This window comes from Gadus chalcogrammus, chromosome 7, assembly GCF_026213295.1.
Source record: "Gadus chalcogrammus isolate NIFS_2021 chromosome 7, NIFS_Gcha_1.0, whole genome shotgun sequence".
NCBI lineage: Eukaryota > Metazoa > Chordata > Actinopteri > Gadiformes > Gadidae > Gadus > Gadus chalcogrammus.
This window is the reverse complement of record NC_079418.1, coordinates 30,326,339-30,339,408: the sequence shown is the minus strand read 5'-3', so window position 1 is coordinate 30,339,408 and position 13,070 is coordinate 30,326,339. Positions and strand designations below refer to the sequence as shown.

General features: G+C 45.0%; 1 protein-coding gene across 1 annotated transcript in view; it reads left to right on the top strand.

Annotated features, from left to right (window-relative positions):
* LOC130386566 (arf-GAP with Rho-GAP domain, ANK repeat and PH domain-containing protein 1) overlaps window positions 1-10,520 on the top strand; it is a gene marked incomplete at its 5' end in the record, with an annotated part of 16,961 nt that extends 6,441 nt beyond the window's left edge. The window contains 12 exons of the mRNA XM_056595555.1: window positions 1,144-1,212; window positions 1,304-1,406; window positions 1,523-1,570; window positions 4,205-4,328; window positions 4,690-4,783; window positions 5,588-5,786; window positions 6,253-6,298; window positions 6,635-6,831; window positions 7,576-7,785; window positions 8,056-8,161; window positions 8,891-9,032; window positions 9,688-10,520. Coding sequence (XP_056451530.1) covers window positions 1,144-1,212; window positions 1,304-1,406; window positions 1,523-1,570; window positions 4,205-4,328; window positions 4,690-4,783; window positions 5,588-5,786; window positions 6,253-6,298; window positions 6,635-6,831; window positions 7,576-7,785; window positions 8,056-8,161; window positions 8,891-9,032; window positions 9,688-9,732 — 1,383 coding nt within the window. The remainder of the gene's footprint in view (window positions 1-1,143; window positions 1,213-1,303; window positions 1,407-1,522; window positions 1,571-4,204; window positions 4,329-4,689; window positions 4,784-5,587; window positions 5,787-6,252; window positions 6,299-6,634; window positions 6,832-7,575; window positions 7,786-8,055; window positions 8,162-8,890; window positions 9,033-9,687) is intronic.
* Between the last annotated feature and the right edge of the window lie 2,550 nt (window positions 10,521-13,070).

The following is a 13,070-nucleotide window of genomic DNA, read 5'->3' as shown; positions in this document are numbered from 1 at the left end:
TAATTTATCGAGTTACAGAAAACTCGGTCAAGAAAGATGAGAAGAATTCATAGAATTCGAAGGCAAACCCATGCGTCTAGTTTGCTTAGAAGCGATATCAGTCATTAAAGATATCGACTTAAGTCGCCAATACAACTACTACAACTGCTTGTTGGGTTTGAGTTCATTGAGTTGTTGCACTTAATGTTGGGCCACTGTTTTTCAGTTTTTTGACTTCATTGAATGATGATGTATGTGAGCCCTTTGCACTGATAAAAATACTGACCATTCATGTGGCTGTTTGAGCATGGAAAACATGAAATGAATGTATGTTGGTTCAATTAACATACCGTACATAGGTTATGATTCTGGATGATTTTTTAGGTAGTGGCCATCCCCAAAATGCACCAGAATACAGGAAATCATATCTACCAAATTCAAAATTGTGTAGCTTCTCTCAGCTCACGTTTAGTTGAAGTGTGCAGTCATGTGGCCCTCCGATGGTTATGATGAAAAATGTGGCCCTCTTTATCATGAAAGTTGCCTGTCCCTGCCCTGCCCTAACCTGAACCCTAAACCTGACCCCTAACCTAACCCTCATCTGACCCCCTAACCCTTACCCCTGACCCTAACCTGACCCCTGAACCCTAACCCTTACACCTTACTCTAACCTGACCCCAAACCCCTTACCCTAACCTAAACACTGACGCCACTAAATCAACTAATAAAGCGTGGCCTAGGTCGGAATTCTAGTGCCAGTGATGGCGAAATACCTCTCTCAATACTCAATTAACATATTCAAACGTGTGTGTGTGTGTGTGTGTGTGTGTGTGTGTGTGTGTGTGTGTGTGTGTGCGTGCGTGCGTGCGTGCGTGCGTGCGTGCGTGCGTGCGTGCGTGCGTGTGTGTGTGTGTGTGTGTGTGCGTGCGTGCGTGCGTGCGTGCGTGCGTGCGTGCGTGTGCGTGTGCGTGTGCGTGTGCGTGTGTGTGCGTGCGTGCGTGCGTGCGTGCGTGCGTGCGTGCGTGCGTGCGTGCGTGCGTGCGTGCGTGCGTGCGTGCGTGCGTGCGTGCGCGCGCGCGCGCGCGTGCGTGCGTGCGTGTGTGTGTGTGTGTGTGTGTGTGTGTGTGTGTGTGTGTGTGTTGTTCTGTGTGTGCGTGTGCGTAGCGGTTGTGTGAGACGGTGTGTGGAGAGGACATTGAGGAAACGATGTCTCTACTCTGTTCCGGTGCTAAGGTTAGAGTTCTATTACCCCCTATTCTGATTTAATGTTCTATGCTCTTTTATATTCTGTTATCGCACTAACCACATGTTCCCCTGCATCCAGTTGACCTGTCCATCAGAACCCCAGAGCCAATCCCCGCTCTCCCTGGCTGAGAGGGCGGGACAAACACTGCAAGTCATGCTGCTCCAACTCAATGAATACACAGGTATATTATATAGGCAGTGTAACTATCAAAGAGAGTAGGGCTATTCAATTAATTCATTAATATCAGTGTTTACACATTGTTGGTTGCTAATATTAGCATGTGTTGTGTTTCTACAGACATTCCACCTTTCCTGCCCCAGTCAACCAATGACAGCTCCCTTCCAGGTAATCCTACCGGACACTTACCCTAACCCTATCATAACCCCATAACCCCTTACCCAGTCTTCAACCCCTTAACCCTCAACCCTAACACTATTTGTTATCTCTTAACCCTCTAACGGTACCATATCTGTAATCCCTTAACCACTTAGCCTAAACCCTACCCGTAACTAATATACTAACCAACATTAGATAAAGTAGTTCTAAAACTAGACGGAGCAGTATTGACATTAGACCAGTACTAACATCAGAGTAGTACTAACACTAGATAGAGCAGTGCTGACCCTAGATAGAGCAGTACTAACCCTAGATAGAGCAGTACTAACCCTAGATAGAGCCGTACTAACCCTAGATAGAGCAGTACTAACCCTAGACAGAGCAGTAAAACCCCTAGATAGAGCAGTACTAACCCTAGATAGAGCAGTACTAACCCTAGATAGAGCACTACTAACCCTAGACAGAGCAATAAAACCCCTAGATAGAGCAGTACTAACCTTAGATAGAGCAGTACTAACCCTAGATAGAGCACTACTAACCCTAGATAGAGCACTACTAACCCTAGATAGAGCACTACTAACCCTAGATAGAGCAGTACTAACCCTAGATAGAGCACTACTAACCCTAGATAGAGCAGTACTAACCCTAGATAGAGCAGTACTAACCCTAGATAGAGCACTACTAACCCTAGATAGAGCAGTACTAACCCTAGATAGAGCACTACTAACACTAGATAGAGCAGTTCTAACCCTAGATAGAGCAGTACTAACCCTAGATAGAGCACTACTAACCCTAGATAGAGCAGTACTAACCCTAGATAGAGCAGTACTAACCCTAGATAGAGCACTACTAACCCTAGATAGAGAAGTAAAACCCCTAGATAGAGCAGTCCTAACCTTAGATAGAGCAGTTCTAACCTTAGATAGAGCAGTACTAACCCTAGATAGAGCACTACTAACCCTAGAGAGAGCAGTACTAACCCTAGATAGAGCAGTAAAACCCCTATAGATAGAGCGGTACTAACCAACCCTAGCTAGAGCAGTGATAACCTTAGATAGAGCCGTACTAACCAACCCTTTATAGACCACTACTAAACTTCAATAGAGCAGTACTAACCAACCCTCGATAAAGCATTACTAACCATAGATAGAGCAGTACTAACCAACCCTTTATAGAGCAGTACTAACCTTACATAGAGCAGTACTAACCCTAGATAGAGCACTACTAACCCTAGATAGAGCAGAACTAACCCTAGATAGAGCACTACTAACCCTAGATAGAGCAGTACTAACCAACCCTAGATAGAGCAGCCCTAACCCTAGATAGAGCAGTACCAACTACCTTAACCCTCGACCCTAGCGCCAGACGGAGCGGTCCCACATGGGGCCGTGGTGTGTTTCAGGGGAGGAGGAGGCCCTCCATGGTAAACATGAGGCAGTGGTGTGTTTCAGGGGAGGAGGAGGCCCTCCATGGTAAACATGAGGCCGCGGTGTGTTTCAGGGGAGGAGGAGGCCCTCCATGGTAAACATGAGGCCGTAGTGTGTTTCAGGGGAGGAGGAGGAGGCCCTCCATGGTAAACATGAGGCCGTGGTGTGTTTCAGGGGAGGAGGAGGAGGTCCTCCATGGTAAACATGAGGCCGTGGTGTGTTTCAGGGGAGGAGGAGGCCCTCCATGGTAAACATGAGGCCGTGGTGTGTTTCAGGAGAGGAGGAGGACCTCCATGGTAAACATGAGGCTGTGGTGTTTTTCAGGGGAGGAGGAGGAGGCCCTCCATGGTAAACATGAGGCCGTGGTGTGTTTCAGGGGAGGAGGAGGAGGCCCTCCATGGTAAACATGAGGCTGTGGTGTGTTTCAGGGGAGGAGGAGGCCCTCCATGGTAAACATGAGGGCGTGGTGTGTTTCAGGGGAGGAGGAGGCCCTCCATGGTAAACATGAGGCCGTGGTGTGTTTCAGGGGAGGAGGAGGCCCTCCATGGTAAACAAGAGGGCGTGGTGTGTTTCAGGGCAGGAGGAGGCCCTCCATGGTAAACATGAGGCCGTGGTGTGTTCAGGGCAGGAGGAGGCCCTCCATGGTAAACATGAGGCCGTGGTGTGTTTCAGGGGAGGAGGAGGCCCTCCATGGTAAACATGAGGCCGTGGTGTGTTTCATGGGAGGAGGAGGCCCTCCATGGTAAACATGAGGCCGCGGTGTGTTTCAGGGGAGGAGGAGGAGGCCCTCCATGGTAAACATGAGGCCGCGGTGTGTTTCAGGGGAGGAGGAGGAGGCCCTCCATGGTAAACATGAGGCCGTGGTGTGTTTCAGGGGAGGAGGAGGCCCTCCATGGTAAACATGAGGGCGTGGTGTGTTTCAGGGGAGGAGGAGGCCCTCCATGGTAAACATGAGGGCGTGGTGTGTTTCAGGGGAGGAGGAGGCCCTCCATGGTAAACATGAGGCCGTGGTGTGTTTCAGGGGAGGAGGAGGCCCTCCATGGTAAACAAGAGGGCGTGGTGTGTTTCAGGGCAGGAGGAGGCCCTCCATGGTAAACATGAGGCCGTGGTGTGTTCAGGGCAGGAGGAGGCCCTCCATGGTAAACATGAGGCCGTGGTGTGTTTCAGGGGAGGAGGAGGCCCTCCATGGTAAACATGAGGCCGTGGTGTGTTTCAGGGGAGGAGGAGGCCCTCCATGGTAAACTGGAGGACGACCGGTTCCTGTTCTCGCTGGAGAACGACTCGGCAGCGTGTGACGTTCTGGACCTGAGGGAGGTCCGCAGTATCCTGCGACGATCCAGGTACCACTGGGGTACTACTGTAGTACTACTGATAGTACCGGAGTACTGCTGATACAGCTACTGATAGTACTGTAGTACTGCTGGCACAACTACTGGTAGTACCATAGTACTGCTGACACAACTACTGGTAGTACCATAGTACTACTGATACAACTACTGAGTACTGTAGTACTACTGATACAACTACTGATAGTACCGTAGTACTGCTGACACAACTACTGGTAGTACCGTAGTACTGCTGACACAGCCACTGATAGTACTGTAGTACTGCTGATACAGCTACTGCTGGTACCGTAGTACCACCAACATAGTGCTACTACTGAAGTACGGCTAATATCTGTGTATCTTGTGTGTTTTTCAGCCTGGAGTTCGAGATTGTGACCCTTTCTGATCGGCTCATTTGTGCTTCAGACAACCCACTGGAACTGGATACACACCTGCTACACATCCTACAGGTACACACACACACACACACACACACACACACACACACACACACACACACACACACACACACACACACACACACACACACACACACACACACACACACACACACACACCTCCTACAGGTACACAGACCTCCTACACATGTCTCTACTGCCTCTCTACTGACAAACTGTCTCTCTAATGTCACTACTGTCCTCTACTGTCTGTACAGTCTGTACTGTCTCTCTACTGTCTCTATACTGTCTCTACTGTCTATACAGTCTGTACAGTCTCTACTGTCTCTCTGCTGTCTCTCTACTGTCTGTACAGTCTGTACTGTCTCTACTGTCTCTCTACTGTCACTACTGTCATCTACTGTCTGTACAGTCTCTACTGTCTCTCTACTGTCTCTCTACTGTCTCTCTACTGTCTCTCTACTGTCACTACTGTCCTCTACTGTCTGTACAGTCTGTACTGTCTCTCTACTGTCTCTCTACTGTCACTACTGTCCTCTACTGTCTGTACAGTCTGTACTGTCTCTCTACTGTCTCTCTACTGTCACTACTGTCCTCTACTGTCTGTACAGTCTCTACTGTCTCTCTACTGTCTCTCTACTGTCTCTCTACTGTCACTACTGTCCTCTACTGTCTGTACAGTCTCTACTGTCTCTCTACTGTCACTACTGTCCTCTACTGTCTGTACAGTATGTACAGTCTCTACTGTCTCTCTACTGTCTCTCTACTGCCTCCACTGCAGTCCAGCCACATGTCCCGTGTGGTACCTTATGTGGTACCTTATGTGGTTTCATGTGCGCATGTCGATGTGCGCAGGTCATCTTTCCCGTGGGCGTGTCTGAGGCGGAGCTGGGCGGGGTCCTAGCTGGGAGCAAGGTTTGTCTCCTGGATGGGGCCGGGTGCACTGAAGGATGGGCCATTCTCAATGCTGTTGGAGTTTCCATTTACCCCAGTTTGGTCCAAGATGACCAACGTCTCTCAATCAGAATACCACTGGACTCCAAGACAAACTATGGTAAACCACATAGTTAGTACTGTTAAACATGGTCATGTTCATGCTGTTGAACATGTTAATACTGCTAAACATGGTCATGCTAATACTGTTAAACGTATTTATACTGTTAAACATGTTCTTGTTCATACTGTTGAACATGTTAATAATGTTAAACATGATCATGTTGATACTGTTAAACACGCTAATACTGTTAGACATGTTAATATTGTTATACATCTTAATACTGTTAATCATGTTCATGTTAATACTGTTGAACATGTTACTATTGTTACAAATGTTCATGATACAACTGTTACACATGTTAATAATGTTAAACATGGTAATGTTCATACTGTTAAACACGTAATGCTGTTAAACATGGTCATTAAACATGGCCATGATAAAACTGTTACAAGTGTTAATGGTATTCCTGTCCTCATATTCCTAATGGTTCTCCAAGTTGACAGAGCTGCTTTTTATTCCGTAGAACTCAATGCAGCTGAAAAGAGCATCAACCTCCAGACAGGAAAAAGGTTGGTCCCTGAACGCAGACATGCTACACACACGGTGCAGACACAGGCTAGGGTAGCGCTAAATGAGGTTGAGGTCCTAGAATACAGAGGTATTGATCGATCAGGTCTTGATAAACACTCGTAGCAGAACCAGCCTAGGATAGTGGTTAAGATTGTGAAGGTCTGAGAGTACCCAGAGGTATTGATCCATCATCTTTTAATAAATGTATTGATCCATAATACATTCTCCTCACTATTAACTGATGCTAGTCATTATTTTTTTTTGTATCCTTGATGTATAATAAACATGACATCATGATTATGATAACTTTGCTGTTGATCTTGGACCCGGTGTAGGAACGTTCATCTGAGATTTGAAGATGACTACAGCGGCGAGGCGTGGTTGGTCCATCTGAAAGATGTCCTGGCCAATCAGGAAACAGCGCCTCAACGACCTGTAGCCAATCAGAACAAGTCTCTGTACCACAAGTTGAAGCTTGGTGGAAAAGTTCCACCGGCTGTGGAGCGATGCATCTCCCACATCACCCAGCATGGTGACCTGTCTGTCTGCCTGCCTGTCTGTCTGCCAAACTGTCTGTACATCTTAATTTCTATCTGCCTGCATGTCTGTCTATTTATATTTCCGTCCGTCTGCATACTTACCTGCATATCTTTCTGTCTGTCTATCTGCCTCTCTGTCTGCCTGTCTTTCTTTATTTGAGTATATCCGACTGTCTGTCTGTCTGTCTGTCTGTCTGTCTGTCTGTCTGTCTGCCTGTCTGCCTGTATGTCCGTCTGTCTGTCTGTCTGTCTGCCTGTCTGTCCGTCTGTCAGTCAGTCTGTCCGTCTGTCTGTCTGTCTGTCTGTCTGTCTGTCTGTCTGTCTGTCTGTCTGTCTGTCTGTCTGTCTGTCTGTCTGTCTGTCTGCTTACTTACCTGTCTGTTTGTCTTCCTACTTACCTGTCTTTCTGCCTGTTTTCCTACTTACCTGTCTTTCTTTCTACCAACCAGTTTGTCTGTCTCTCTGTCTGCCTATTAACTAACCTGTCTGTAGGACTACTTACCCATCTGTCTGTCTGTCTGTCTGTCTGTCTGTCTGTCTGTCTGTCTGTCTGTCTGTCTGTCTGTCTGTCTGTCTGTCTGTCTGTCTGTCTGTCTGTCTGTCTGTCTTTCTATCTGTCTGTCTGTCTGTCTGTCTGTCTGTCTGTCTGTCTGTCTGTCTGTCTGTCCATCTACTTACCTGTCCGTCAGTCTGCCCACCTGTCTCTCTGTCCGTCTACTAACCTGTCTGTCTCGCAGGTCTTCAAGTGGACGGGATATACCGCCGCTGTGGCCTCGCCCCCAAAGTGTCTCGATTGGTGGAAGCCCTGCAGAGCCGTCCAGACTCCGCCCCCATGGAGGATAATGAGCAGGGCATTCTGGACGTTGGCTCCGCCCTCAAAAAATATGTCCGCCTGCAGCCGCCGCTGATACCGCCCAAACAGAGGGAACTCTGGGTAAAGGCAGCAGGTGAGCGGTTAACACTCAAACTAACTAGCAACTAACTAGTCATTATAATTATTAACCACATTATTATTATTTTTTTGTATTTATTACGAGGGTTATTGTTATTATTATTAATAGTATTATAACTATAGTAGTTACATATAGTATTACTAAGGTAATTGTTGTTATTATTTTTAATGTTATTATTATCAATATTCTGGTTATTATCAATAGTTGTGAATAATGATTAATCGGTACATGTTATTATCATGACTAATGTTATGCCCCTCCCAGCCCAACCCGAGGAGCCAGCCAGGTTGGCAAGCTACCGACGGTTGCTACGACAACTGCCTTCGGATAACAAAGCCACGCTGGGCGCCCTCGTTGGACACTTCTACATGTATGTGTTTACCTCTCCCCTCTCCAGATGTGCCCTTCAATCTATTAAGATACAGATGTTGGATATTGTGCTCTAGGATCCAGATGTTATATATTGTGCTCTGAGATGCAGATGTTCTGTTTCCTCTAGGATCCAGATGTTGTTTGTTGTCCTCTGAGATGCAGATGCTACGTTTTCCTCTCAGATCCAGATGTTTTATCTTCTCATCTGAAATCAAGATTGTATATATTGTCCTCAGATCCAGATGTTCTCTGAAATTCAGATGTTAGGTGGCCCTCTGAGATGCAGATGTTATGTTACCTCTGGGATCCAGATGTTTTATATATTGTCCTCTGAGATGCAGACATTAAATATTGTCCTCTGAGAACCAGATGTTTATATTGTCCTCTGAGAACCAGACGTAATATATTTTCCTCTGAGATCCAGATGTTTTGTATTGTCCTCTGAGATCCAGATGTTTTATATTTTCCTCAGATCCAGATGTTCTCTGAGATGCAGATGTTATGTTGCCCTCTGAGATGCAGATGTTATGTTTCCTCTAGGATATAAATGTTTTATATTAACCTCTAGGATCCAGATGTTTTATATTATCCTCTGAGATGCAGATGTTATGTTTCCTCCAGGATCCAGATGTTATGTATTACCCTCTGAGATGCAGATGTTATGTTTCCTCCAGGATCCAGATGTTATGTATTGCCCTCTGAGACGAAGATGTTATGTTTCCTCCAGGATCCAGATGTTCAGCTCTCAGAACCAGATGACGGCTCAGAACCTGGCTCTGGTCCTGGTCCCAACGCTGTTCCAGGATCACCATGGAGACCTGGTCCGCCTGACCCGAGACCTCATCATCCACCACGCTCTGCTGTTCCTGGTACACACACACACACACACACACACACACACACACACACACACACACACACACACACACACACACACACGCACACACACACACCCAGGCACGCACGCACGCACGCACACACACACACACACAGACACACACACACACACACACACACACGCACGCACGCACGCACACACACACACACAGACACACACACACACACGCACACACACACACGCACACACATACACACGCACACACACACACACACGCACACACACACACACACACACACACGCACACACACACACACACACACACACACACACATTCAAACATGAACACACACATGCTAAGGCACACACACACACAAGCGTACACACATACAAGCACACACATGCACACACACACACACACACACACACACACACACACACACACACGCACACGCACACACACACACACACAGGCAAATACGCGCACAGACCTACAAACACAGACACGCACGCACACACACACAAACACAAGCGTACACACGGACACATGCACACACACATCTGCACTAATACACACACACACACATATGCACAAATGCACGCACACACACACGTACAGGAATACATGCACAGACACGCACATACAGACTGTGTGTGTGTGTGATATTTGACATTATTACTTCCAGAGTCCTGAAGAGGAGGAGGAAGAGGAGCAGATCACAGCACTTTAAATCAATCAGCCAATGAGAGGATGAGGAAGAGATGACCAGCCAATCAGGTGCTGACCAATGAAAGTGGTTACATGGAGTTTTGAATTCTGTGACAATTATCCTGGGTATTATCAACGTATAGGGTTTCGTGAAAATATACATCATGAATAATGAATATACAAAATGTTTACACAACTGCCAGTTTAATTCCTGTAACTGTTGAAAGATGGGCCTTGGCTTAGTTTAAATCTCATATAACACCAAGCTCCCACAACAAGACTTTCGAGGACAAAGACGACTCCCAGAATAATTCTCCAGGCCCACATGATGTGGGGTGGTGGTTATTTCTGTCCTGAACCAGTCTGGACGTCAGCGGAGCCCAGCATCTCTTCAAAAGGCTCAGAGGATGTCTGGAGTCCTGGCAGAATGAGGGCATATACTCATATACAATACTTATACACTTATACTCATATGCACTCGAGCATAAAGATCTTTAGAAAAGCATTTTTTTGGTTGAACACCAAAAATGCATGTGCATCAGACATATGTTGTACCTGGAATATTTTTCTGATCAGATTCGATCCATAAATCTGAATAGAATTTTAGCTGATGCTTTGCTCAAAACAAAACTGTATTGTTAATGACAATGGACAATAAATGATTTTCTCCAAAATGCTTATTACATTTTCTTGTTGGCCTACAGGGGCCCTTTCCCCTGTAGACATGACCCCAACTGTGCCCCCCCCCGTGCTGACCAAATAAAACAATTATGATTTTACTGATTTTACGGAAGCAATGCGACGCAACGTTTTACACGGGTCAATTGGGGCGATGGGGGGGTGGGGTTGGGGTTGGCTGTTACTGTTAAGTGTACTTTAAGTGTTAAGTTTATTATTTGCATTGCAATAGACCCATAAATGAAAACAAAACTTAATTTATTAATATTTCTTTATGTTTTTTATTTGTAATTTCATTACAACAAAACATCACAAACGTCATTTTTCCCACCATGCTCTATATTAAAATCAACACTACACACCTTACAGAACGCGTGGAGGTTGTCAATATGACTGGGCAAGATGATGTAGATTGTTGCGTCCAACACTGTTGGAATTTACAGCTATATTTAGACTTCTTTGGGGAACACCGCGTTCACCTGCCATTTTTTTATCGGCTCGCTTTCCAGTCTGAACTTTCCGCGAAGCTTGCGCAGAGATCAACTACGCAACTGGGTTATAGGTTGCCAGGTTGAGGTGACAAACGTGTTGAAAATGTTATATGGTGTGTGGATTGTGTGAATTGGATGCTTTTCATGCAAGACTTGGCAACTGGTCAACATTGGACAAACGTATTGGTCCGTTCTCAGATTATTCATAAAGAAGTTTGGGCCTTGCAAAATTACGGGAGTATCCCGGGAGAAATAACAAACTGGGAGGGGTCCGGGAGATAGGGATAAAAAACGGGAGAAACGCGGGAAAACGGGAGTGTTGGCAGGTATGCGTGTTACTGTAGTTCCTAGCACTGATAATGAAATTAAGTATGTAAATGTCTGGTCTCGATATATTTAGAAACGTAATCATATCTAAGCAAACTCATCGAAGCAGAAGCGAGTATCCAAATGTCAATCCTTGCTAGGTCTAGGCTACACAATGTTGTGATGTTAACCAGGTATTTTCATCCGTTTTGGCTGATACAATGGGATAACAAATACATTTGAGTAAAGATGGTTATACAACGAAATGTAATGCATGCCCCTACGTTTTTTTTCTTTCTTTTTCTAGCAGCTATCATGAAATGAGGAAAGAACCGTAGAAGAGGGAATTTTTCAAAAAGGGAAGAACACAGTTTCTCCACACTGAAACTGAAAGAATAAATAGGAAATGGCTAATTTTTTGGACTTCGTGGTACCCTGGAGTTTTTTTTCACATTGACACGCTGTATTTGTACCCTGTACTTTTTATTTTTCATTTTTTATGGCCCTACCTCTCTTGCACGCTTGTACAAAACAAATGTTTATATGATTTTGATGATTTGGGGCATAAGCTCCATCAATTTAAGATACTTTGACAGAAACTCTCTCTATCACACAGACGACTCTTTCACACACACAAACTCTCTCTATCACACTCTCTCCATCACACACTCTCTCTATCATACACACTCTCTATCACATATATTCTTTATCACAGACACATACTCTCTGTCACTCCCTATCTCTCTCTCTCTCTCTCTCTCTCTCTCTCTCTCTCTCTCTCTCTCTCTCTCTCTCTCTCTCTCTCTCTCTCTCTCTCTCTCTATCACATTCTCTCTCTCTCTCTCTCTCTCTCTCTCTCTCTCTCTCTCTCTCTCTCTCTCTCTCTCTCTCTCTCTCTCCCTCTCTCTCCCTCTATCACTCTCTCTCTCAATCTAGGCTATCTGCCAGTGTTACCGTTTTTCTCAATCAAACGTTTGAGATCAACTGTGGAAACACGTTTTCTGAAACTATAGCTCAATTTCTCAAAACTCTAAACACAAACCTGAGAAGAGTTCTCGCATTCTTCGCAAAACTTTCTTTTTCCACCAAACAGTAAACACAGCTATCAAATGAATATCTCTTGGAGAGCATCAATTTATCAATGGTGTGATAAATTTAAAAAACTTCCATCAAAATACTATTTACATATGTTTTGGCTTTATGAGGCCATGTTACATATTCCAATGTATAAAATTGTTTAGAAATAGCTTTCTTTTTTAAAGTTGCAATTAGGTGGTACATATAGTATGAAGACTGTTGCCATATCGTGATACAATATTGTGAATATATGACTACAAATATAGCATTGACACAATCTTATCAGAATAGGATACAATGCATATTTGTCTATCCAATAAGCTCTTATGGCCTAAACTCACAATCCAAGCTTCCCAGAGTCATACTGTACACGTATAGTTGATGCTGCAACATTGTTCTGACAATACACCAATGTTACTTATTTTGGTAAATTACAGCACAGTAATTGCACTGATAAGTCAAATTAAAAACACTACAGTAAGAAAATGTTTAGACTGTCTTTCGGGGGATGTAATGATGAAATCAGTGCAAGCACAAAAAGGTAACAAAGCAGATGCATATTTTTACTGTAATACAGTAAAATGTTCAGCTGAACTGACTGCATATAAAAGCTTTTCATAGGCCAGCAAAAAATAAAAATAAAGGACCATATCTACAACACAGTAGAGCTCACCGAGTCCTCTTTAATGCTCTGACACATGATTGAAGTGTTTTGCCAGTTGAGTTTGAACAGGTGAGAAGTGAGTTAGACTTTTTGGTAATTAGTTGTTGCATTTTGAAGGCCAGTGTGATCCAGGTGAACCAAGTG